A 23,590-nucleotide genomic window follows, 5' to 3' on the forward strand; every position below is an offset into this window, starting at 1 on the left:
GTCATTATTCCAGAACTCGGCCTGCGACATCTCTAGTCTAGAATTGCTCAAACGTGGTTTTTGAAAAAATTAATCAAGTGCAAATCGGAAAAAAGTAGGGATGGGAGAGCAAGAGAGTGTAGCTAAACAGAGTGGATATGGGCAAGTCAGGCCGGAAGGAAATGGGAGGAACCAAAACAGCTATTTTATTTAAGTTACCAATAAGGCGGCACCCTCTCAAGTGACATCCAGAAGTTTAAGATTCCAGAAGTTTAAGATTCGCCTCTGGTGAGAGGAAAGACTGACCACGCGAAATCGTACGTCTGTCGGCGCCACAGCTTCCCAGAACCCCACCCATCCCCCCCCCGTTCTCATTCCCACCTTGTACCAGCCTCCTGCGCGTGTGACGTCACGACGCTTTGCGTGGCTGCGGTGTGGCGCAGGGGGCGGGCCCGCGGCTCGGCGCCGGAGGAGGAAGTGGTGCGGCTGTTGCTCCCCCTGTGCCCACCACTGGCTCCCCGGGCGCAGAGAGGAACCACACCACAGTTGCGTCCCGCTCCTCTGCTGCTCCCCTCCATGTGCCCGGTTGCTACCGCACCCCTTCCTCAGGCCACCGCTTACGCCGGGGTCTATGGAAGTAATGGAAGGACCCCTCAACCTGGTGAGTGACCCACAGAAGTTCGCGTCAGCCGTCGGGCGCCTTTGCCCTAAGAGTCCAGTCCCATCACTGGCGTGCCGGCTGACCCTCGAGGCCTGGAGGCGGACTTGGCAGTAACGGTCCCGGAGGCGGGGGGCAGCAGGCAGGCCGTAACCCCCAGCAGTTCAGGGCAAGCTGCCCCAGACTTGGCCCTCAACTCGGGGACCACCGGGGAGCTCCCAACTCCCACTTCTGGCGCCTCTGGGCGCCCGGTGCCGCAAGGCCCTGGCGGGGGGTGTCACCAGTCGGGGCCGCCACCTTCTCGACAGGCCGGGCAAATGCCACCAGACGCCACGTAGCCACCTCCCTGCAACCTGGCGAGGGAGTAAAGCTGGCCAGGGCAGAAGTGGTGTGTAATACTGGTGTTAACTTCTAGCCCCGGGGTCCTGAGCCTTCTCACTTTTGGAGAAGTGTAACATATCCCGCTGTGCCCCATTTTTCCCTTCACTCATTCTTAGCAAACATTCATATGCATACACTGAGAATCTCCCTTCTCCCCCAAAATAAATTTGAGGTAGCTGGAAAAAAGGGCCATCCTTGTTTTTTTAGCTCAGTTTCTTCTCTTTCGGCATTATGAAAGTATGAAAAGTGTCTGTCTGCTTTGTTCAGAAAAAGTGCTGAAAGCTCATTCTCTTCTATTATGTTTTTAGTCATTTCAAGCGTTGCACTTAAGATATTTACAGACTGGCCACTACATCTTTGGTTTCCCAAAGAGGATACCCATTTTGGATGCAGTTAAGTAAAGCTCAGACTTTAAAGTTGCAGACAGAAGGAACTTTTAAGAATCACAGGTTTTCGTTTTCTTGAGGATGGGATTGGAAAAAAGTTCCTCAGATCAGAACTCTGAACGCTTGTGTCTAGGGAGAGCTATGGACTGGGTTCAAATCTATACAGAAGCAGTAGAACCTGATGGTTTAAAAGCATAGATTCTGGAGTCAGAATGCTTGGATTTGAATTCTGGCTTTGCCACTCAATGGCTGTATGACCTTGGGCAAGTTACTTGACCTCACAAGGTTTCAGGTTTCTTTTAAGCTTGTGAGGATTGGAAGAATAAACAGGTATAAAGTCCTTAGAACAGTACCTGGTACATAGTACAACAGGAGTTACGTATTAAAACCGGGCCATGAGCTATTAAAAACTTCATTTAAAAAATAAACGTTTGTACTAGTTGAGCTGTAAAAACCTAAAATTCTATGTAGGACCTAAAGCTGTGTTTCCCAAATAACTGATGCTAGGTTGGCTAGCTGCTCTGAGTAACTCCTCCAAATTCTCCACACACACTCACATGTACATCGAAAAGGGTCGTGTACACTTAAGAAAAATTGGGCTAGATTTGTGAGTATTTAAAAATCAGGGAAAGGTTTATACAGGGAAGGAAATTCCCTTTGTTGGTTATGGGGGATAGGAGGGAAGGGGAGGAATTAAAAAAGAATCAGGGAAATTTCTTACACCTTCTTGTTTTTTAAAGTGACATAAAATTTGCATTAAATATAATGGATGGTTGAATACTGAAACTGCTCATTATTAAAGATGATCAGTTTACAGAGTGCTTCAAAGTTCAGGTGTCCTTGTAAAATGACCATTTGTTCATGTCCAGTTAACTTATTTGCTTGCAGGCTGCAGTATAGCCACAGCTAAATAAATATGTGTGGTGGATTATGAGAAAACTGAAAGTGAGTTAGAGTTTTACATGGAGCAGTAGAATACCTGTTTAGGAAAAAATAGTTAAATGACGGCGATGGTGTTTTTGTAGAAGGATAATTTTGAGAGTGAGTTCTGTTAAGCGGGCTAGCATAATTCCATAGTTCAGCCATAAGATTTATGTAGGCAAGTATCAGAAATTTGGCATCTTGAATTTTTAAACCATGTGAGATTTGAAAGATCTGATATCCAGCATAGTTGTTTTTTGAAAAATAATGATGGAACAGAAATTAGCATTATTTGACTGATGATTTTAACTCTGCTGTTCAGCGACAGGCCCCGGAATTTGTTGTCATTCAAAGTTTTAGTTTTATTTTTTTAAACTTTTTATTGTGATTTGGGTGAAATTTGACAGAGAAAATCAGTTTTCCATTTAACAGTTGGCACATATTTTGTGTCACCTCATTGATTGCAATCCCCTCACTCCTCTTACATCCTCCCTGTGTTTCTAGTTTCCATATTACAGCCTATTCTCATACCCCTGCCTCCACCCCAGCCAGCCTTGGTATTTACTCACGATGTCACCTATGTCATTCCTGTCTTTCCTAACCCTTCTTGCCTTCTGAACTTGATCCTAGGGCAAATGTTGCCCTTTGATTGGTTGATTGTTTTAAGGAGTGACTGCCTTCAGAGAGTTACTGTTCACCTTGTGGGCCTGTTGTTTGACTGAAAGTTGAGCTACCGGAGTGAGTTCAGCTCCAGGTCTGAAGGGTGACTGAGGGCCACAGTCTCGGGGGTTCCACCAGTCTTTATCCAACTAGTAAGCTTGTTCTTTTTATAATTTTGACTTTCATTCCACATTTTTCTCCCACTCTATCCAGGACCTTTTAATGTGATCCCTTTCAGTAGTGGTAGTAGTAGCTAGGCACCATCTAGTTCTTCTGGTCTCAGAGTCATAGAAACAGAGGTTTGCATGGTCCATTAGTCCTTTGGGCTAATTGTTTCCGTGTGTCTTTTATTTTCTTCACTCTTTGCTCCAGATAGGAAGAAACCAATAGTTGCACCTTAGATGGCTGCTTGCAAGCTTTTAAGACCCCAAGACAGGTTTTTGAAGATTCTTTTATGTCAACAGGTACTGAAATTAGGATCCAGTTGACTCAACATGAAAAATAGTTCCCAGTGCTGTGATTCACTGACCGCCTATGAAAATTCCAGTAGTGTATATAAGCTTTTTCTAATGGTATCATTAGCCTGGTCCAAATACATTGTATTAAGACTTATTACAGTACATGAGTTTATGATCCTGCATCTTTAGAGCATCCTTGAAATTTATAAGAGCTGCTTCCCAATTTAATAGATGAATAAGTCTAGACAAATTAAGTAATTGCTTAGCTTGTAAAGATATATTATGGATTACAACTTATTTTGATACAACCTTTTTCTGGCAATACTTACTTTTATATTGTGGTTATTAAAAAATCATTTTGATTTTAGTATGGTCCTTATTTATACTGAATTATAAGTTCTAAGTCTGCATTTAGTGCCTCTGACCTAGTATTGATTGTTTTATGTTAAGTTGCAGTAAGAACCTGTACACTTATTTCTTAGTATTGAGTTTTTAGTTTTTTAGTATTAATGAAAGAGACCAGTTTGAAATACTTGTTTACATATGTAATACAGATACTGTGTCCTAGTTTTCTGTTTTATAAAGTTAGTCAAAAGAGAAATAAGATAATTGCATTTCTACTAAAGAAATAATAGCTAGACTTTGGACTGCAAATAAGAATTTTTCTATTGGTGTTTCTTTCTGCCCATCTTTAATAGGAAGAGGTAAATTATAACATAAAATTGCTTAGTGTATATTTAGTCATTTCTTTCTATTAAATTTTGATAATGCGAGTGCTGTTAGCAATGACTTGTGTGAGATAATTTCTAGCTCTTTGACTTGTTTGCTACCAACTTGGGAAGTGAGGTCAGACCTTAATTTTATACATGACTGTTGCTCATGCTTTGGTTACCTAGACTGCAAACTCTTAAGGACAGGGACCATGTGATTGCTTTGGCCACAATTGTATTTCATTTATTTGGCTTGAGAGTGCTGAGAAAATATTTTTTTAATAACTGAGCTTACTCCTGGAGCAGTTAGATCTCCTATCACCAAACCAAAAAAACCAAACTCACTGCCATCAAGTTGATTCCAACTCATAGCAACCTCCTTTGGGTTTCCAAGGCAGTAAATCTTTATGGAAGTAGATTGCCCAGTCTTCCTTCCGCAGAGTGGCTGGTGGGTTTGAACCACCAACCATCTGGCTGGCAGTCAAGTGCCTTAGGCACTATGCCACCAGAGCTCCTTTCTCATATCACATAAGGATAACAGTAAAATCTTTGAGGTAAAAAAAAGGCTATTTGAAACCTCTTGTTGCCCTGAAAAATATCAAGGCAAATTTATCATATGTCACAAGCTCTACTTGGTTTAATGGCCATGTTGTGGGGACAAGAGGTAGAGCACTAAAGTATCCGGTAATTACTGAGTACTGGGATTGGCATTGGGTGCTTTATGTATTTTATCTTATTTTGTACTTTAAACAGCCAAACGAGCAGTTATCCCCATTTTACAGATGAACACACTGAAATGCAGTGGTAGTAGTTTGAAAACCAAACCCATTTGATTCACAGTCACTTTATGGGACAGGGTCAAACTGTTCTATGTGGTTTCCAAGGCTGTATATCTTTACAGAAGCAGACTGCCATATCTTTCTGCCATGGAGTGCCTGGTGGGTTCAAACCACCAACTTTTCAGGTAGTTGCTGAGCACATAACCACTGTGACCAATACACATATACTAATGCTCTGGGAGGAGCTCTGGTAGCGTAGTGCCTAAGGCATTTGACTGCTCACCAGAAGGCTGGCAGTTCAAACCCACCAGCCACTCCTCAGAAGGAAGGTTGGGCAATCTACTTCTGTAGATTGTCCCTGTGAGTGGGGTCCGACACCATGGCACATAACAACAACAACGACAACAATGCTCTGGTGGCATAGTGCCTGAGGCATTTATTTGACTGCTAACCAGAAGGCCACTAGCCACTAGTCTATGGAAGGAAGACTGGGCAATCCACTTCCGTAGCAATACCCAAAGGAGATCGCTTTGAGTCGGAACCAACTCAATGGCAGTGAGTTTGGTTTGGTTTGTTTTGATGTGTACGTTAATGTTGTTGTTGTTGTTGTTATGTGCCGTCGAGTCAGCCCTGACTCATAGCGACCCCTCCTTGGGTTTCCGAGGCAGTATCACTACGGAAGTAGGATTGCCCAACCTTCCTTCCGAGGAGTGGCTGGTGGGTTTGAACCGCCAGCCTTCTGGTTAGCAGTCAAGTGTCTTAGCCACTATGCTAGTAGAGCTACTATATTATGGAAGGTGCCTTTTGGAATGGTGCAGAAAGCAGGGGCTCTGTGTACATTTTACCAAAACAAAGTAACACTTTAGTATATGTTATGCACTCTGGTACTTAGAATGAGATTTTTTAAATGCTGCTTGTGATCCACTAAATTGATTTTACAACGTACAAGTAGGTTGTAACCTGCAATTTGAAAAATGCTCTATTTGGATTCCTGCTAACTTCAAAGTAGAGGTGGCAGTTCTGATAAGAAGCAAGCTAAACTGGAAAATTAAAGTATGATTGCATTACATTAGTTGGTGTGACAGTTGATTTCGTGCTTATTAGAAAATACTACTTGCTGCTTGTTATCTGTCGGAGTCTCTTGGTGAGTTGACTGGGAAAGGAAGCGTGAATGAGGTCTTTTCTTTGCTCCCCACAGAAGGCTCTGCCACAAGATCAGGCATATACTAGATTTTCCTCTACCCTCTTTTGATATTGTTTCATACTCAGAGTGTTCCTGTTGTTTTAATATTTCCCTATAGCTTTCCTCCAGGACACATAAATAAATAAATATTGTTTTCCTTTGGGAAAGAATATTGAATCAATATTGTTAGAGCAGTTTGTAGAAGTAGAAAGTACTTGCCAGTGAAAGAGTCACTTAGTCATCTGATTGTAGTTGTTAGGAATTTTTTGGTGGTGGGTATGAAGTGAAACCCACTTCAAATTAATGTAAGCCCCAAAGGAGTAGTTTATTGAAATGCCAAGTACTGGAAGCAGATAAATGATGCAGGTGGACTTAAGAACACTTGGGACCTGTGTCTCAGACATTGACTTGGATTCTCCATTTTCTGCCTCTTCAGCCTTGACTACTTACTCCTCACTGCAGACCTCTCTGTTTTCCATCTGGCTAGATACTGAATGTCACATTAGTGATAACTAGTTGAAACTTCTTGCCATACTTTCTGGTCCTAAGTCTGAAAATCTGGAGGATGGGATTCTTTATGTGTCTAGGGGGCACAGGAGTCATATGGACTGCCTTAGGAAGAACGATTCACAGAAAAGGGGTGAGGCATGTGGAAAGTGTTGGCTGTTTCTGAGGAGGGAGGAACTTGTACAGAGCACACAGTAAATTGTCTACAATATTACTAATCTGAAGGTGTTTTACTTTTTATTAAAGTTTCTGAACATTTTATAGTATTGGGCTTAAGAGGGAATAGGAAAATTCTGGTCAAAATGTCCTAGAGATTGGATGGATGAAATAGTACATGAAATAGGTGGACCACTGAATATAAATATACATATCTGTATACCTTTAGATGGAATCCCTGGTTTGTACAAACAGTTCATGTGTTCAGCTGCAAACTCAGCTGGGAGACTTGAGTCCACCCAGAGGTGCTTTGGAAGAAAAGCCTGGTGATCTCCTTCTGAAAAATCAGCCACTGAAAACCATGTGAAGCACAGTTCTCCTCTGAGGTGCATGGGGTTTTATGAATCAGAATCTACTTGATGGCAACTCATTTATACTTAGAGATAGATAGATAGATTTAAAAAATTTATTGTTGTAAAATGTAACAAACGGTTTCTCATTTTAACTGTTTTTAAGTGTACAAAGGCCTGAGGGGAATTTTTATGCATATTTGTAGGGCGTCCTTGTGGCAGTTTTTCCAGTCCTGGACTCTACTACTCAAATCCCAACCTTTTTGGGTTACAGTCTTCGTCTCTGCTGACTGAGACACTACTCTTTGCTTGGGCTTTATTTTCCTATGCTCCATTTTGGAAAATGCCCTCAAAAAGAAAGCTGGGTTGAATGTGGGCTTCACCTTGTGCATTTCCCTTTTCTCAGAGAATATAGCTCTCTCCTGTTCTTTTTGTCCACTGCTTGCAAATGGTGGTTCTCATAGATTTTGTTCAGCATTGTACTTGTTTAGAACAAGAACGTAAGCCAGGACCAGCTACTCTATCATGGCTGGAATCTGAAGTCCAGATTTCCATGAGAATTTTAAAGAAATTCTTGTAACAAAACTTAATCAGTTTATTGTAAACCCTAAGTGCCACACAGTACTTTACTATGAGATTATGGTAGCACTAAATCTAATGCCCAAAGTTAGAGTATCACAACCCTTTCAGGATTGGCAATCACTTTTCTCCCTAGTTAAACATTATTTCCAATATAGTTTGAAACAGTTTATAATAAAATAAATAAAAGAGTCGCTGTACTCCTATTGTATTAGTTATCGATTGCTGCATAACAAATAAAAATTTAGCAGTTTAAAACAAAACATTTTATTACCTCACAGTTTTTTTTAGGTCAGGAGTAAAGTTTAACTGTGTCCTTTGCTTCAGGGTTTCTCATAAAGCTGTAGTCATGGTATCAGCAGGGGCTGTGGTCTCATTTGAAGGTTCCACTGGAGCAGGATCTGCTTCCAAGCTCACGTACAGGGTTGATGGTCAGATTCAGTTCCTTAAGGGCTTATGGACTGAGGGCCTGAGCTCCTCACTGGCTGTTTGCTGAAGGCTACCCTCCATTCCCTGTGAGTTTGTCTATAGGGGAGTTCACAACGTGGAAGCTGGCTTCATTAAATTAAGTAAGAGAGAGAGCGTGTTACCAAAATGGAAGTGCCAGCCGTTTGTAATCTAATGGAGATGACGTCTCCTCACCTCTGCTGTATTCTGTTCCTTAGATTCAAGTCACTAGGTCCAGCTCCTATTTGAGGAGAGGAGGCTGTATACAGGTATGAGTTATTTAACATCCACATTCTTCTGTGAAATAGGGTATTCTATGATTTGGACATTTTGCAAAGACCATATTATGTATAGTACATATGTTGTTTATATATATTCAATACACATATATCAAAGTAATCCCCTCATAGGCTGCTCTGGCTCTTAGCATCTAAGGACTCTGGGTTTGCAAACTTGTAACTGCATTTGGCTTCCTCCGGCACACGGAGCTTTCTCAGGAGCCTCTGGGGAGCCTGGTCTGAATTGGAAGTTTTAAAGAACTGAGCAAAGTGGCAGGAACCCAGTGTCTCTGCGAGCACAGACACCAACCTGCAGGTGGCTGGGCAGGCTTCAGGGCTGCAAACTGTTTAGTGGCTGGAGGACTTCTGAGCTGTGGGCCACCAAGCTACGAGCTGGCTGTGGTGTCACAGTGGTGGACAAACTCAGCGCCCACCCTATCTCCTGGTGCCCTTCCACGTAAGCCCTGCTCCCTGCCCCATGGAAGGACATAATGTATGGTATGGGTGGAGCATTGCCCTGATCAGACATTATGAAATGCAAACCTTTATTGGCACGAATACCTGAAAGCAGGGATCACTGGAAGCCATGTCAGAAGCAGCAGACCACAGTTTAAGATGGAGGAGCAAAGAAAAAAAGAACTGAATCACAAGGACTATGAAAAAATCTAACTATAAGGAAAGCATCTACTAATGATTTAGTAAATTGTACCATGTGACAGTAGAATTGAAAAGATAAGACAAAAGACTTTGATTTTTATGTCAGATATATGTAGTAAGAAATCAGAGGCTCAACACAACAAATAAAAAAAATGAACTCATTTATATACCGGTGAGGGAGATGAAAATGGGTCCTTGGAGTTGAAGTTCTTGAAGAGTGTTACAATACCTTATCTGTCTCAATAGTTTTCTGGTAAGTACTGGTACTCTGATAAAGTGTGTGCTCCAGTGGCACACTAGTTAAGTGGTTAAACTGAAAGGTTGGCTGTTAGAGCCCACTAGCCCCTCCACAAGAGAAAGTGTCAGGCTGCTTCTGTAAAGATTACAGCCTTGGAAACCCTGGGGGGCAGTTCTTTTCTGTCCTGTAGGGTTGCTATGAATTGGAATCGACCCTAGCACACAATAGCATACAGCAGTTAATAAAAATTCCAGCTTAATTTGATTCCGACTCATAGCGACCCCCTCTGGGTTTCTGAGGCAGTAAATCTTTATGGAGGTAGATTGCCCAGTCTTCTTTCTGTGGAGTGACTGGTGGGTTTGAACTGCCAACCTTCTGGTTAGCAGTCAAATACCTTAGACACTATACCACCAGAGCTCCTTTTAATTTGATTAGTACCTGAAGTAAATGCATTCTTGATGTAAATAAACATTGAATTGTTCGTGAACCTATCATAAAGATCTATTGTGTCTTTTATCCTTTTTGAATGAATATGAAATAGAAAATCTTGGTGCATCTTGATAAAGAAGAAACATGTTATCATTATAAAAATGTCAGTCCTCAGACTGCTTTTAGAATTGCTACCAAAAGCCCTGTTTTAATTGCTTCTTGTTCCTGGTTTATTTTGAATTATCAACGAAACATTTAATAGCTGTGATTCTACCAAGAAGAGTATTTTAAAGAGATACATTTTAATATGTGAAATCTTCAAAGATGATTTTTAAAAAAAATGTGACTACCAAAACAGGTTTCCTACAATATCTTAAGTAAAAATGAAAATGCAATTTAGTCTAGTCTCTTCAACTATTTTGTAAATTTCTTGATGGGACAGACCACAAGTGTTTAATTGTCTTTCATAGTACTTAGCATAATAATGAATATTTTTGAGTGCTATGTACCCTGCACCAGTCTGAGTACTCTGATACCATAACTAGTTTAATCTGCACAACAACTCAATTTTAGAGGTGAGAAATGAGTCAGAAAGTTAAGAATGCTAAATTCTTGTGTGTAATAGGTGTCCAAGCTGAGATTTGAATTCGGGAATTTATACTCTATCCAGAGTCAGTATTGAGGAATGGGTAGTAAGAACTTAATAGGAAGGGTATCTTTTTTTTTTTTTTTTTCCCTTTAAGATAAAGAATTTAATTGCTGTGGCACCAGATAACTTAGAATGGATGTTTATATTGGGTCAATAATATTTGAAACTAAAATGAAATAGATTCCTGAATTGGCACAGTGATTGGAGATTGAACTTTACAGGAGGAGGTTTGGGGAGAGTCGGGAGAGCCATGAGGTCTTGTTCTCAATACATGAGAACTTTGGGTTGGTTTGTTCTTTGGGCTTCTTTCAAAGCTCAGAAATGTAAAGACAGCTGCAAGTTTAGCCCTTCCATTTCTTTGTTTTTTCCTACTTAGAACCTTATTGATTGTCCCTTGCATTCCCAGAAGAGTATTTCTTTGGCTGTAGTAATTACTCACAATACTTTTAGGACATGTACATTAAGGAAATAATGTTAATCATGACTGCTTATACTCACTCTCTTTATCATGTATATAACTTTTTAAAAGATCTATATCATTTGTGGATACTATTTTTGCTCAGTTCAAGACTGGTTAAAATTTATCCATTATTTTAAGTCATCAGTTATTTATGGTGACCACTTGTTTTATTTTATTTTTTTCCAGGAATAAATTTAGACTTAAAAGTTTGTTTAATTACTGTTTGAAGAATAAAAAGCACTTGAAAGGACTGAAAGAGATGATCTTGACTTTAACAGTGTTGCTTATTCTATCTTACAAAAATAGAAGTGGGGAAAATGCAAACCCATGGTTTGCAGGAAGTGCTATTTTCGACTTTGTCTCTACCTCTGTTTTACACTGAAGAGCATAATTGCAAACATGCCATAGTATTTCCAGTTTCAGTGGCAAAAGTATTTCTCTTAGTATTTTTATGAGACCTCAATGTCACATATCTTGAAAAGCTTCAAGATAAATCACTGTATACCTTAAAATTTTTATCTTAACATTAAAAAAGGTGTTTTGGTACAATAACAAAATATTTTCCATTTTAACCATTTTATAGTACACTATTCAATGACATAAATTACATCGACCATGGTGTACTACCATTACATTCCCCATTTCCAAAAGTTTTTCATCCTCCTGAACAGAAACTCAGTACCGTTTAAATAACTAATTCTCCATTCCTCCCTATCCCCAGCCCCTGGTAACCGCTACTTAACTTTGGTCCCTATGCACTTAACTGTTCTAGGTATTTCATATATTTAGGGTCATACAGTATTTGTCCTTTAGTGTTTGTATGTGACTTATTTCACTCAGCATAACGTTTTCAGGTTTGTCCGTGTTGTACCATGTATCAGAACTGTGTATCTCTTTATTGGCTGAGTAATATTTTATTGTGTGAATATAGCACATTTTGCTCATCTATTCATTTGTCAAAGACGCTTGTTTTCATGTTTTTGCTATTGTGACTACTGCTACAGTGGACGTTGGTGCACATTCAATCTGTTTGAGTCCCTGCTTTCAATTCTTTTGTGTATATACCTAGGAGTGGAATTGTTGGGCTATATGGTAATTCCAGTGGTTATATTTTGAGGAACTGCCAAAGTATTTTCTACTGTAGCTATACCGTTATACATTCCTGCTAGCAATGGACAAGGTTTCTATTTTCTCCACATCTTTGCCAACACTTATGTTCTTTTTTTCTGATTATAGCTGCAGTGTGGTGAGTTAGTTAATATGACCCTTCTAGCCATGATTTGTGACTCCCATGACATGACTGGGTGGGACTGTGCTTATGCCCCACCAAGGGGATTAGATAGCTTGCTAATAATGTAAATAAGGTACACGGCACTCTTGTGGGGATGGAACCATGTAAATAAAGTGTATGGAACTCTACTCTGGGGATTGATCAGTTTTGCTATCTTGCTAGGCTTAACATGAGGCATCTCAGAAGTAAAAAATGGGACTCTCACTGCCATCAAGAAAGAAGAGCCAGGAATGGAGCACATAATTTTAAACCTATACACCTTTTAAACCTATACAAACTAGTGATACCTGCTAAAACCAAGCCACTGTCATTGAATTGATTCTAACTCATAGTGACCCTGTAGGACAGAGTACAACTGCTCTGTAGGATTTCCAAGGCTGTAGATTATTCTGGAAGCATACCGCTATACCTTTTTTTCCATGGAGTGGCTGGTAGGTTTGAACTGCAGACCTTTTGGTTAATGTCCAAGCACTTAAACCATTGTGAGGTTTTAAAAGAAATCAGGAAAGTGCACACTTTGAGTAAAAATCTATGATTTTAGTTCTTTTTGTTAATCTCTGAAAAATGAAAGAATGTAGGCTACTGAAGGAGTTAAGTGCCTGTAATTAACCTTGAGAAGGTTTATCTGTAAACTGAGAGATGTTACCCGTTTCTTTCATATAGTCCCTGACTTAATGATGTATTCAGGATACAACTAACTGCAGTTAACGACCATCCTTTCATTTTTGTTTCTTTGTACATCTTAACTTTTTAGTAAGTTATCTATAGGAAGTTACGGGAAAATGCATGCAAAGGATATGGAAAAAATCGCTGAGTTACGTCAACACACTCCAAACATTTGCTCAGTATAATATATTGGAAGAGATCAGTGGAAAAATCATCCATGTTAAGAATGCTGAATTTAGAACTTAATAGCTCTGATAAGGAATAGCTTGCCAGTCACAAAGATGGAGATTTGATAGATCAGTTAATGGATTTTGAAGAGGAAACAAGTGAAGAAGAAAGACATATGAAGAAGAGGAAGGAAAGAAGTTGTCAAAGTTTACAATGAAAGGATTAGCTGGAATTTTTTCTAAACTAAATCAGGGTTTCAGTTGCTAGAAAACATGGGTCCAAATGTTGATTGCTTTGCTAAAGTTGATGAGGCGATTTTGGGTACCCATGAGACGTTACTGCAAAAATATGAAGAAAAAAGAAAAGGACCATACAGACAGCCCTCACTGATTATTTGACTAGAAATGCTGTCCCCATTCCCAAGCATAATCCAGATGATCCAGAACCTTCCACAAGTGTACTTACTACCACAGCTGAGAAAATGCCAGCATTGTCCATCTCTTCATTGTTGAAGTAAATTTTTATAATTTATGTATTTTTTTTTTATGATGACACAATCCTGCTTGCTGAAAATGAAGAGGATTTGAAGCCTTTACTAAAGATCACAGACTACAGCCTTCAATATGGATTTCACCTTAATATAAAGAAAACAAAAATTCTCACAACTGGACAAAGAAGCAACATCATGATGAATGGAGAAAAGACTGCAGTTGTCAGGGATTTCATGTAACTTGGATTTATAGTCAATGCCATGGAAGCAGTGGTCAAGGAAAAAAAGCATACTGCATTGGGCAAATCTATAAAACACATGTTATCATGAGGGGCCAGTCCCTAGAGAAGGACATGCTTGGTACAGGGTCAGCAAAAAAAGAGAAAGACCCTCAGTCAGATGGATTGACACAGTTGCTCCAGAAATGGGCCACAGTTGTCAGGATGGCACAGGATGGAGCTGTGTTTCATTCTGTTGTAAAGAGGGTTACCGTGAGTCAGAACCAAATCATGGTACCCGAGAAAAACAACAGCTGTGTATGTGTGTATTTTAAAGGAGCTCTGGTGGCACAGTGGTTAAGTAGTCAACTGCCAACCGAAAAAGGTTGGTGGTTCAAACCCATTAACTGCTCCAGTGGAGAGAGATGTGCTATTCTTTGTGTAAAGGTTACAGCTGTGGAAATGGTATGGGACAGTTTTACTCTGTCCTATAGGGTCACAGTGGGTCTAAATGGGATCAACTTAATGGCTGCAGGTTTGCTTTTTTATTTTATGTATTAAAATATATCTGTAAGTTTGTAAGTAATGTTTCCAACCCACTAATACAGTGATTGGATTTATAAAGATACTGATTTTTAAAAAAGGCAATAATGATGAAAACTTAAAGAGGGTATTTGACTTACGTTAGAAACAACTTACAGTGGAATCATTGCAACAGAACCCCACTGAAAGTCAAGAACTACTCTACCCTTTAAATTTCCCCAATTACAGATATAATTGTAATGGGCATTTAATGTGTGGCAATAAACAGCATTATTTATCTTCTAAAAAAATGTTTTTAAGTCTAGTCTTATTTTATGATTCCGAGGAACTTAGGAATGTTTGTCTTCTAGGCTCATCAACAGAGCAGACGAGCAGACCGTTTGTTAGCGGCAGGGAAATACGAAGAGGCTATTTCTTGTCACAAAAAGGCTGCTGGTTAGTATTCTTTTTTTTTTTAATGTGTTTTTGGTGAAGTTTATTTAGCAAATTAGCTTCCCATTTGATCATTTCTACACAAACAGTTCAGTAACAGTTAATTTTTCACAGTGTGTCAATATTCTCTTTAATTGTATTCTAGTGGTTTAGGTCCCAGTACTCTCGTTTCTCTGACCAGGTGAGTATTCTTTTAGAGTATACTGAGTCTGAAACTGGAGAATAATTTCATTCCCCTACCATGTCTTAACACTTAATTCACAGTGTAAATCACATGATGCTTTTGGCTTGCACATATAAGATGGACACTGCTGACCCACTGGACCATCAGCTTTAATTTTGAAGTGGTTCTGTTAGATTTATCAGCTCCCCCTACAGTCTTTCTAAACTGAAGATTTTATACCTGCCAAGCTAGTAAATGATTCCTGGACACAGTTTTCTGAGCGTATTGATCCCTGAAGACAGAAGCTGATGGCAAGAACTCTACCAATTCATCTTAGTTATTATGGAAAAGGCATATAGCTTTCAAATAGTTGCCATTTTGGGTTCTGAAAGAAACAACTTACTTGACTCCAATGAGTTCATTTTCACTTACGTCTTTGTTTTCTGAGATGTTGATGACACAAAATCCATCAAAACCCATTGCCAGCCAAAATATTAAGTGATTTTCCCTATGGTTTTTCTTCAGCTTCTCTTCTAAATATTTCATCTCTATGTTCATGTCCATAGTAGTGATAGTTTTAGTGATGAGATTTAGAATTTTTAGCTGCTTTTTTTTTTTAAATTTTTGTTGTGTTTTGGGTGAAAGCTTACAGAGCAAATTCATTTTCCATGTAGCAGTTCATACACATTTTCTTTCATGACATTGACTGCAATTCCCTACAATGTAACAGCTCTCTTCCCATTTCCTCCCTGTAGTTATCTCTTCCTTGTGTCTTCCTTTCCTGTGCATTATTTCTGCCACCCCCCTCCCCATACACCATCCTGATATAAATGTTCACCCTATATACCTGTCTATTGTTTGGCTGGAAACCATGGGAGTGAGTTCAGTTCTAGCTTGAAGGGTAACTAGGGGCCATAGTCTCGGGATCTCACCAGGCTCTATCAAACCAGTAAACGTGGTTTTTTAATTTCTTAATGATTTTGAGTTTTGTTCTATATTGTTCTTGCACTCTGTCCAGGATTTCCTGCACTGATCTCTTTCCGAGCGGTTGACAGTGGTAGCCGGCCACCATCTAGTTCTGGTCTTATGGTCATATAGGCTGAGCATCACATGGTCTACTAGTCCCTTGGACTAATTGTTCCATGCATCTTTAGTTTTCTTCATTCTTCTTTGCACTGGATAAGGAAAGACCCATTGTTGCATTTGCATGGCCACTTGCAAGCTTAGAATTTTTAGCTTTTTGTCAAAAAATTTATCCTAGTCAGTTACTGTAACCTAGGTTGAACTCAGAAATAGTTCTTGGGGGACTTGTTAGCACATACGAGTTTCTGTTGGCTTAGTAGTAAACCAGAGAGCTTTAGGAAGGGAGTGTTTTACTCTTGCTGCATCCAAAATGAGTGTAGGCCACCTTTCTTAGAAAAGCCCTAAAGTCTTTCTGCTAGAAGTAAGCTCTTTCCTATGGACCCTCTAGACCAGTAGGATGATCAAAGCCATGTTCTTTCTTGGCTCCTGTGTTAACTTATTGCTGAAGTGCAGACTGTGGTAGATAGTAGTTTGAATAACCCTTGTTCTGATGATTTGGCCTATAAGTCAGTAATTTTAAGAGAAAATTTCAAGTCTCATTAAAGAATTTACTTGCCACTGAAGCACAACCCCTTGTTTACATTGGTATCTGCTGTAGGTCTAAGCACATAGCAGATACTCCATGTATCTTTGTACATTTTATGGTGAATTTTATGGGGACTTTTATACATTATACTTGACAACTAGTGCTGTTTATATTTTCCTAAACCATATTTTCTTATCTATCAGACTGTGATTGGAAATTAGTCTCTATAAAGGCAACAACTATGCTTAACTATTTAAGAAAACCATATTGTGGATTAATGCCCCTATGAAATGATACTTGTAGTTTTATAACACAAAGTGGTCGTGGTGATATATGTATAACATATGTTAAAATGGAGAAATAAGCATGTGTTGTACATTGAGCAGTAATACTCTGAACACATAAGGTTGTTAACCTACTTCCCAGTCTTTGAAGTCTTAAACTAATATTGGACATTAAATCTACCATTATATCCTTTCTCTGTATTTAAATTCTGTGATATTCTCAGGAGTAGAAAAGAAGGGAGGCTTTTGGATCCCATAACTTTAGTTATGGAGATAGAACTTAAGTTTGACTAGTAAATATTACATCGTTGCTTTGACTTGGTGTTTAAGCTTGATGGTTAGAAATAGCCTTTTGTTATTAGAGTGGGGTTGTGAATATAATGCTAGTTTGAACATTGTTGTGGTTGGAATTAGTGCCATGTTTACTAAATTGACTTATATCTAGGGCTTGCTTATAGCAGTTTTTTTTTTTTAATTGTGCTTTGGGTAAAAGTTTACAGAACAAATTCATACAACAGTTCATACACATTTTGTTTCGTGACAGTGATTGTAATCCCCACAATGTAACAGCGCTCCCGGGGGTTGGTTACCTTTTCTCTGTCCAACTATTGAACACCAGAGGATATTTTTAGATAAAAAAACTTAGCCTGAGGTTATGGTAGCTGAGGACACTATAGTTGCTATATTTTTTAGTGTTCTGATAGTGTTTTGTTTTGTAAATACATTGACAGAAAGGTGTGGCTTGATTCCTCTTTCCTTTTGGGGAAAGGTAGGATGGCTGAAATAGATGAAACAGTGTATGAGTATTCCTTTGCCAGACAAACTGGCCAACACACCGTATCAGGAGGGGCGGAAGGAGGTGACCATGTTTTTCCACCCCATACATGGAGTCAGCAGGAGTCAAATTGACCTGATAGCAACTGGTTACTGGTTAATATTGGAAAAAAGGAAAGTCTTAAGAGGATTCCCAAGGATTCAACATTGTTAGAAATACTCTCGTTTTAAACCTTTGAGTAGCAGCTGTAACTGGATTGGTATAATTTGCACTTAATCAGTCTCACATAGTCCAGTTCCCTAAGTGCATTTCATTTCTTTCACAGACAACAAATGAACAAAAGCTGAAAAGGGAGAAGTTATTAATAGCCACTGACAATGTTGAGAACTCAAAATGAACATTTCCAAAGATTAGCAGACCTCATAGTACATAGTATTTAAATGTATTTGATCAATATTTTGGTTGAAAACAAATCTTGACATGGACCTTCCTATAAAATTGGAATGATAATGAGATATTGGTGCCAAGAAAATGATTCTAGAATGATCAGTCTTCAACCATTCAGGAGAACATTTGGCTGTGTGTGTAGGCAAGACTGTCCAGTTTGTGCTTTGGGAACAGTTTAGTAACAGATGCCTGATAAAAAAAGATAATGGAAGTTATTATTTTAAGGAGTAGTAGCTGTTTCAGATTTTCTTAGTTTCTCTTTCCCACCATTTAGTGAACCTCTACTTTAAATTACAGTCTCTGTCATATCTGGAGAAGCAATTTTACTTGAATTATTAAATTTTTCTGAGATAGGTATTCCTTTCCTAAATTTGACTTGGTGTAGGTATTTTTCCTGTTGTGAATCTTTGAAGCAAATACATGACCATGAACTCAGATTTTTCATTCCTTCTTTTTCCTTTTAAAAAAACTGTTTTTAAAAGCCACAGTTGAAAAATTCAAATATGGGAAGTACCTTAAATGATGTTGTGACTCTTGTTAAATTTTTGCACTTTGGGAACTCTGTTCTTGGGTATCCCTTCTGTCTTGTTATGCAGTTTCAGGGTTCCACAAAAGCAAGGACATTTCAAGGTTGGTTGTGGGAAACTTCCATTTGTTGGTATTTATAGCAGACTACAGTACAGACAGACAAATATGGATAGGTAAGGAGGTAGGGGTCTAGGAAAATTCATCCACACATTATCAAAGCAAATAGGATGTCTCAGCAGAGCTACCCAGTTTAAATATAGGCAAGGGGAGGGGAGTACGCAGCTACACAAACATACATAGGAAAGAAAGACTAGATAAAAATAGGAAAAAAACAAAGTAAGTGTGGTAAGTATGGCTGGGGCAAAGACTGCATAACCACCACTGTGTTTTCTAGGGGAAGGAAACATCCTTACTCTGTATTTGGGGGACTATAGTGGAAAGAGGCACACAACAGAAGTCAGTCAGGAACTCAGAAAATCATTAGCATATTTGGATTAAGACTAAACAGAAATCAATGCTTTGTATTATCTGCACAAAAGCATAAACGAACTTAATGTAGAGCTTGGGAAGGTGCCCAAAGTTTCTAGCAAGCATGAGATAAAAAAAGATGGAAATGATTTGTGGTTAATACTTATTTATAGCATAGTGCCTAAGGCACTTGACTGCTAACCAGAAGGCTGGCGGTTCAAACCCACCAGCCACTCCTCAGAAGGAAGGTTGGGCAATCTACTTCCATAGTAATACTGTTTTGGAAACCCAAGGAGGGGTCACTATGACTCTATGGCAAACAACAACAACAACATTGTTCCAAAAAAGATAAAAAATGCCTTACAGAGGAACATCTGATTAAAAGTAAGTAGATGAGGAAGTTCATAGAAAAATGTAAAATGGGAAAAGACTGGGAGTATAGTTGACAGAATACGTCATGTGTTGTTACATATTCTTATGCTACAAGATGGACTGAGAACTTGGCCTTAAGCTTTCTAGCAGTCAGTCCAAAGAAGACTGCTAAAGGGGCAGGGAGGCCGCATCTTCTGACCTCCTCTAACCCCACAAGAGGAAGACAGAATCACCATCAGTAGCCCAAGGCTTATCCCGGCTAGACCAGACATGCCACCTCCCTCCAGCCCTTACATTAACCCTGACACTAACCCTTCTTCCTGCAGCACCTACCACCTCTTTGCTGGGTTCGAGAATTCTTGGCAGTGGCCACACGGAATTCACAGATTATGGGGTTTATTAGGGAAGTAATAGGTTTCAATTCAAGTTCAGGAACATGCTCAGTCTCTTTCAGGCCGCTGTCTCTCTCCCAGCAGTGCCTATCTCTCGGTGTCTCCAGCAAGGCGTATCTCAAGTCTCTCAGGAGTGTGTTTTTCTCAGCAGCACATCTTTCTCAGCCAGCAGTCATAGAGACTCCTGCCTCTAGGCAGGCTCCTTTTTAAGCCTGGCAGAGTAGCCAAACTAACCAATCCCAACATCCGAATTCTGTACACTTGAGAGAGAGCTAACTTCCCAGAAAATTACTTGGTGCTACTCGCAACAGAAATACCCCAGGTGGGTAACTTTAACAATCAGGAGCTACTCAGTTGCTTGTGGCCAATTCCCCCACGAGTTTACAAAGACTTATGGCTAGAAAAGCCATACCAGGTAATTTACTACATTGCAAGGACAATTAGGGATTTTCACAGTGACTATTTAAATTGAAACAAGTCACCCAGGGACTGATCTTAAGATCAGAGAAAAGTTTTATTGAAGGGCTTCATAAATGACATTATATTGTCCTTTACAACCTCCTTAATATGTCAACAGGTTCTTGGAGTTTTGAATTGACCTGATAGGCTGATGGAGTCCCTGGGGAGTGCAGGTGGTTAAGTGCTGAGCTGCTGACCAGAAAGCTGGAGCTTTGAGTCCACCTGGAAGTGCCTCAGGAGAAAGGGCTGGCCATCTGAGAAATTCACCTGTGCAGCATGGTTTTCTGACATGTGGGTCACCATGAGTCAGCTGACTACAATAGCTAACAACAACAATAGCTGGCATAAGTCAAAAACACAACTTAGTCAATTTAGTTCTTAGGAGGCCAGAATGAGGTAGCGCAGGTATTCAGGGTGGGTAAAATATCATTAATCGTTAATTTTAATCCTTCCTAATCCTGTTTTCCTGATTTGGCTGTGTTTGGTTTTTCACTTATAAAATTTACAGGTCTTAAAGAGTAAAACCTTCAAAATGGGGTGGGGGTACCTACTTTTGATGATCTCTGCTATCTTTTTTTGGAGAAGTAAAGAATTGTCCTAGACGGTGAGGAGTTTACTACCTTTTTTTAAACCTCCAGTTGTTTCTTTTTAAGGAATGTATTTACTATATAGCAGAATTGCTTGAGATCAGTTTTCTCTCTCATTTGAAGACTATTTGTGCTCTTCCTTTGACCTATTAATTACAAAATGATGACACTCATGTATTAATGTACCTCTTTCTTTAACCAGCATATCTTTCCGAAGCCCTGAAGCTGACACAGTCTGAGCAGGTGAGATACTTTCTTAATATTTGCAAGAAGGGTTAGAAGGGTTTTCTTGTGGAGATTTGAATTGGGTCTAAAATAAACCATTGTGCCCCTCTGAAAATGTTATAATCGAAAATTTTAAAATGGACAGAATATTTCAGAAGGAAATTTAAAACTAAATGAACTGCAGCTCTCAGATTGCCAAATATGTCTTTCTGAATTTGTTGTTGTTATATGCTGTTGCGTCGGCCCCAACTCATAGCGACCCCTCCTTGGGTTTCTGAGGCAGTATCACTACTTCTGAATTTAAAGACCCCTTTTATGGCTTTTTCTGATCATTACTTCAGTTTTTAACCATTAGTTCACAGTACGCAAGTAGGCCCAGCTAGGGAAATCATTGTTGGGCTACCTTTTGTTTTTGAAAGATAATATAAATTTCAGTCATTTCCCACTCATCTTTTCCTGAATTCCTAAGCAGTTCTGGCACTTTAAAATGTTTCACCATTAGCCTAAAATTGGTTTTGTTTGTTTGTTTGTTTGGGGAGAGCCTGCCTGGGCCTTTATAATACTTTTATCCAAAGACAGATTATCCAAAGATAATGATACATAAAAACAAAAAACCAGACTTGCTGCCATCAAGTCGATTCTGACTCATAGCAATCCCCATTGGGTTCCAAGGTGGTAAATCTTTATGGAAGTAGATTGCCCAGTCTTCCTTCCACTGAGTGGCTGATGGGTTTGAACTGCCAACCTTCTGGTTAACAGCCAACCTTAGGCACTGTGCTATAGGTGGTAGTAAGTGCTTATTTAACTAAATTGAGATCATTTTGGGGAGGATATACAAGTCATTTTGTTAAAACCTTCAGTGGCAGGGAAAAGTCATCAGTTCTTCAAACTGAGCCAAGGGAACTTAAAAGTTATGATATATCCCTTCCACTTGGATTGTATAAAACCTGCTCTGTTGACCATGTAATACAGATAAGCATTGAGCTTTCTAATTGATTGGAAGACTTTCTTTTTAGCGGGGTGTAGAATTAAAAGATTTCTAATTTTAAGCTAAGTACAAATGGCATTGCAAAACAGTGCATTCTAAAAAGGTCGGATTCAGTGTGTTGATTTCTGAATTCCTGGATGATGTTTTGTTTATGAATAAAAATGTTAGCTTATGTAGAAAAAGACCTAGTTAATTTGAAAATTTTTTGAGGTTCTGTTGAATTAGAAACATAGCATATAAATTTTCAGTGTTACTGGGCTATTCAGAAAGGAGGCTCTTGGAATAGTCTATAGGACCTTACTAAAGAGAAAAAAATTTTAAACTCTACAAATTGTACCTTTTCTTCTGTGTAACAGGCTCATTTATCACTGGAATTGCAAAGGGATAGCCACATGAAGCAGCTCCTGCTCATCCAGGAGAGGTGGAAGAGAGCGAAGCGCGAGGAAAGGCTGAAAGCCCAGCAGAGCACAGACAGGGATGCAGCTCCCCACCCTCAGGCATCTCACAGACCCTCTGCCGAGGACGCGGGGGGCCAGAGTCCTCTTCTTTCTCAGAAGTACGGCCCTTCCACAGAGAAGCACCTGCCTGAAATTCAGGGGGTCTTTGACAGGGATCCAGACACACTACTGTTTTTACTTCAGCAGAAGAGTGAGCCAACAGAGCCATGCATTGGGAGCAAAGCCCCAAAAGATGATAAAACAATCATAGAGGAGCAGGCAACCAAAATTGCCGATTTGCAGAGGCACGTGGAATTCCTCGTGGCTGAGAATGAGCGATTAAGGAAAGAAAATGAACGACTAAAAGCTGATAAGGCCAGACTTCTAAAAGGTCCACTAGAAAAGGAGCTGGAAGTAGATGCTGACTTTGTAGAAAAATCAGAGCTCTGGAGCTTGCCTCCACACTCAGAAACCGCTACAGCCTCTTCAACTTGGCAGAAGTTTGCAACAAATACTGGGAAAGCCAAGGACATTCCAATTCCCAATCTCCCTCCCTTGGATTTTCCATCTCCAGAACTTCCCCTTATGGAGCTCTCTGAGGATATTCTGAAAGGACTTATGAATAACTAAAGTGGGTGACCATAGAAGAGGTGAGAAGGGGAATTGATACAGTTAATCCTGAAAAAGAACAAAAGGGAAAACCACATGCCCGGGTGAGCCTGGAGATGCATCACCATCTGGCATACTGTAGAAGCAGCGCTGTCAGGACTTGGAAAACAGTCACTGTGAAATATGTTACATATCTGATTTACTGACTTGAGGTAATGATTCCGGACTTGGCAGACACTAGTCTTGGAGGTTCACTTTCTCCTGATATAAACCAAATGGCTACCTGGAATTAATATTTTCAAGCAGCAGTTACTTTTCTTATCTTCAGGGTTAAAATGTATAAAAGTACGTTATGTGTAATTAATCTATAATGCCATAAATGATAATGCAGACCTAAATAATATGATAGCCTGAGGGGCTGCCTTGTGTTTGAAACATGCTTTCTATCGTGCATTGACTGTATGCATTTTGTTGTGCACATTTTGTTTGTTTAAATAACGTGTGTAAGATACTTTTCTAGATGAAACTATATGTGCCACACTTTGCACTACTCATAACATGATGATAACCTCAA

General features: G+C 39.5%; 1 protein-coding gene across 1 annotated transcript; it reads left to right on the plus strand.

Moving 5' to 3' along the window:
• The first annotated feature begins 555 nt into the window (after positions 1–555).
• Positions 556–23,037, plus strand: NRBF2 (nuclear receptor binding factor 2). The gene is made up of 3 exons (XM_007959037.2): positions 556–640; positions 20,960–21,000; positions 22,327–23,037. The coding sequence occupies exons 1-3, from the start codon at positions 556–558 to the stop codon at positions 23,035–23,037; spliced, it is 837 nt and encodes a 278-aa protein (XP_007957228.1).
• Positions 23,038–23,590: the final 553 nt, after the last annotated feature.

Source organism: Orycteropus afer, unplaced genomic scaffold, assembly GCF_000298275.1.
Source record: "Orycteropus afer afer isolate SDZICR_OR568_19922 unplaced genomic scaffold, OryAfe1.0 scaffold00016, whole genome shotgun sequence".
Lineage (NCBI taxonomy): Eukaryota > Metazoa > Chordata > Mammalia > Tubulidentata > Orycteropodidae > Orycteropus > Orycteropus afer.

Coding starts and splice junctions, on each gene's coding strand:
- NRBF2 (XM_007959037.2), top strand. CDS start 556: ATGTGCCCGGTTGCTACCGCACCCCTTCCTCAGGCCACCGCTTACGCC. Junction 641..20,959: donor TGGAAGGACCCCTCAACCTG/GTGAGTGACCCA, acceptor TTCTTTAACCAG/CATATCTTTCCGAAGCCCTG. Junction 21,001..22,326: donor AGCTGACACAGTCTGAGCAG/GTGAGATACTTT, acceptor TCTGTGTAACAG/GCTCATTTATCACTGGAATT.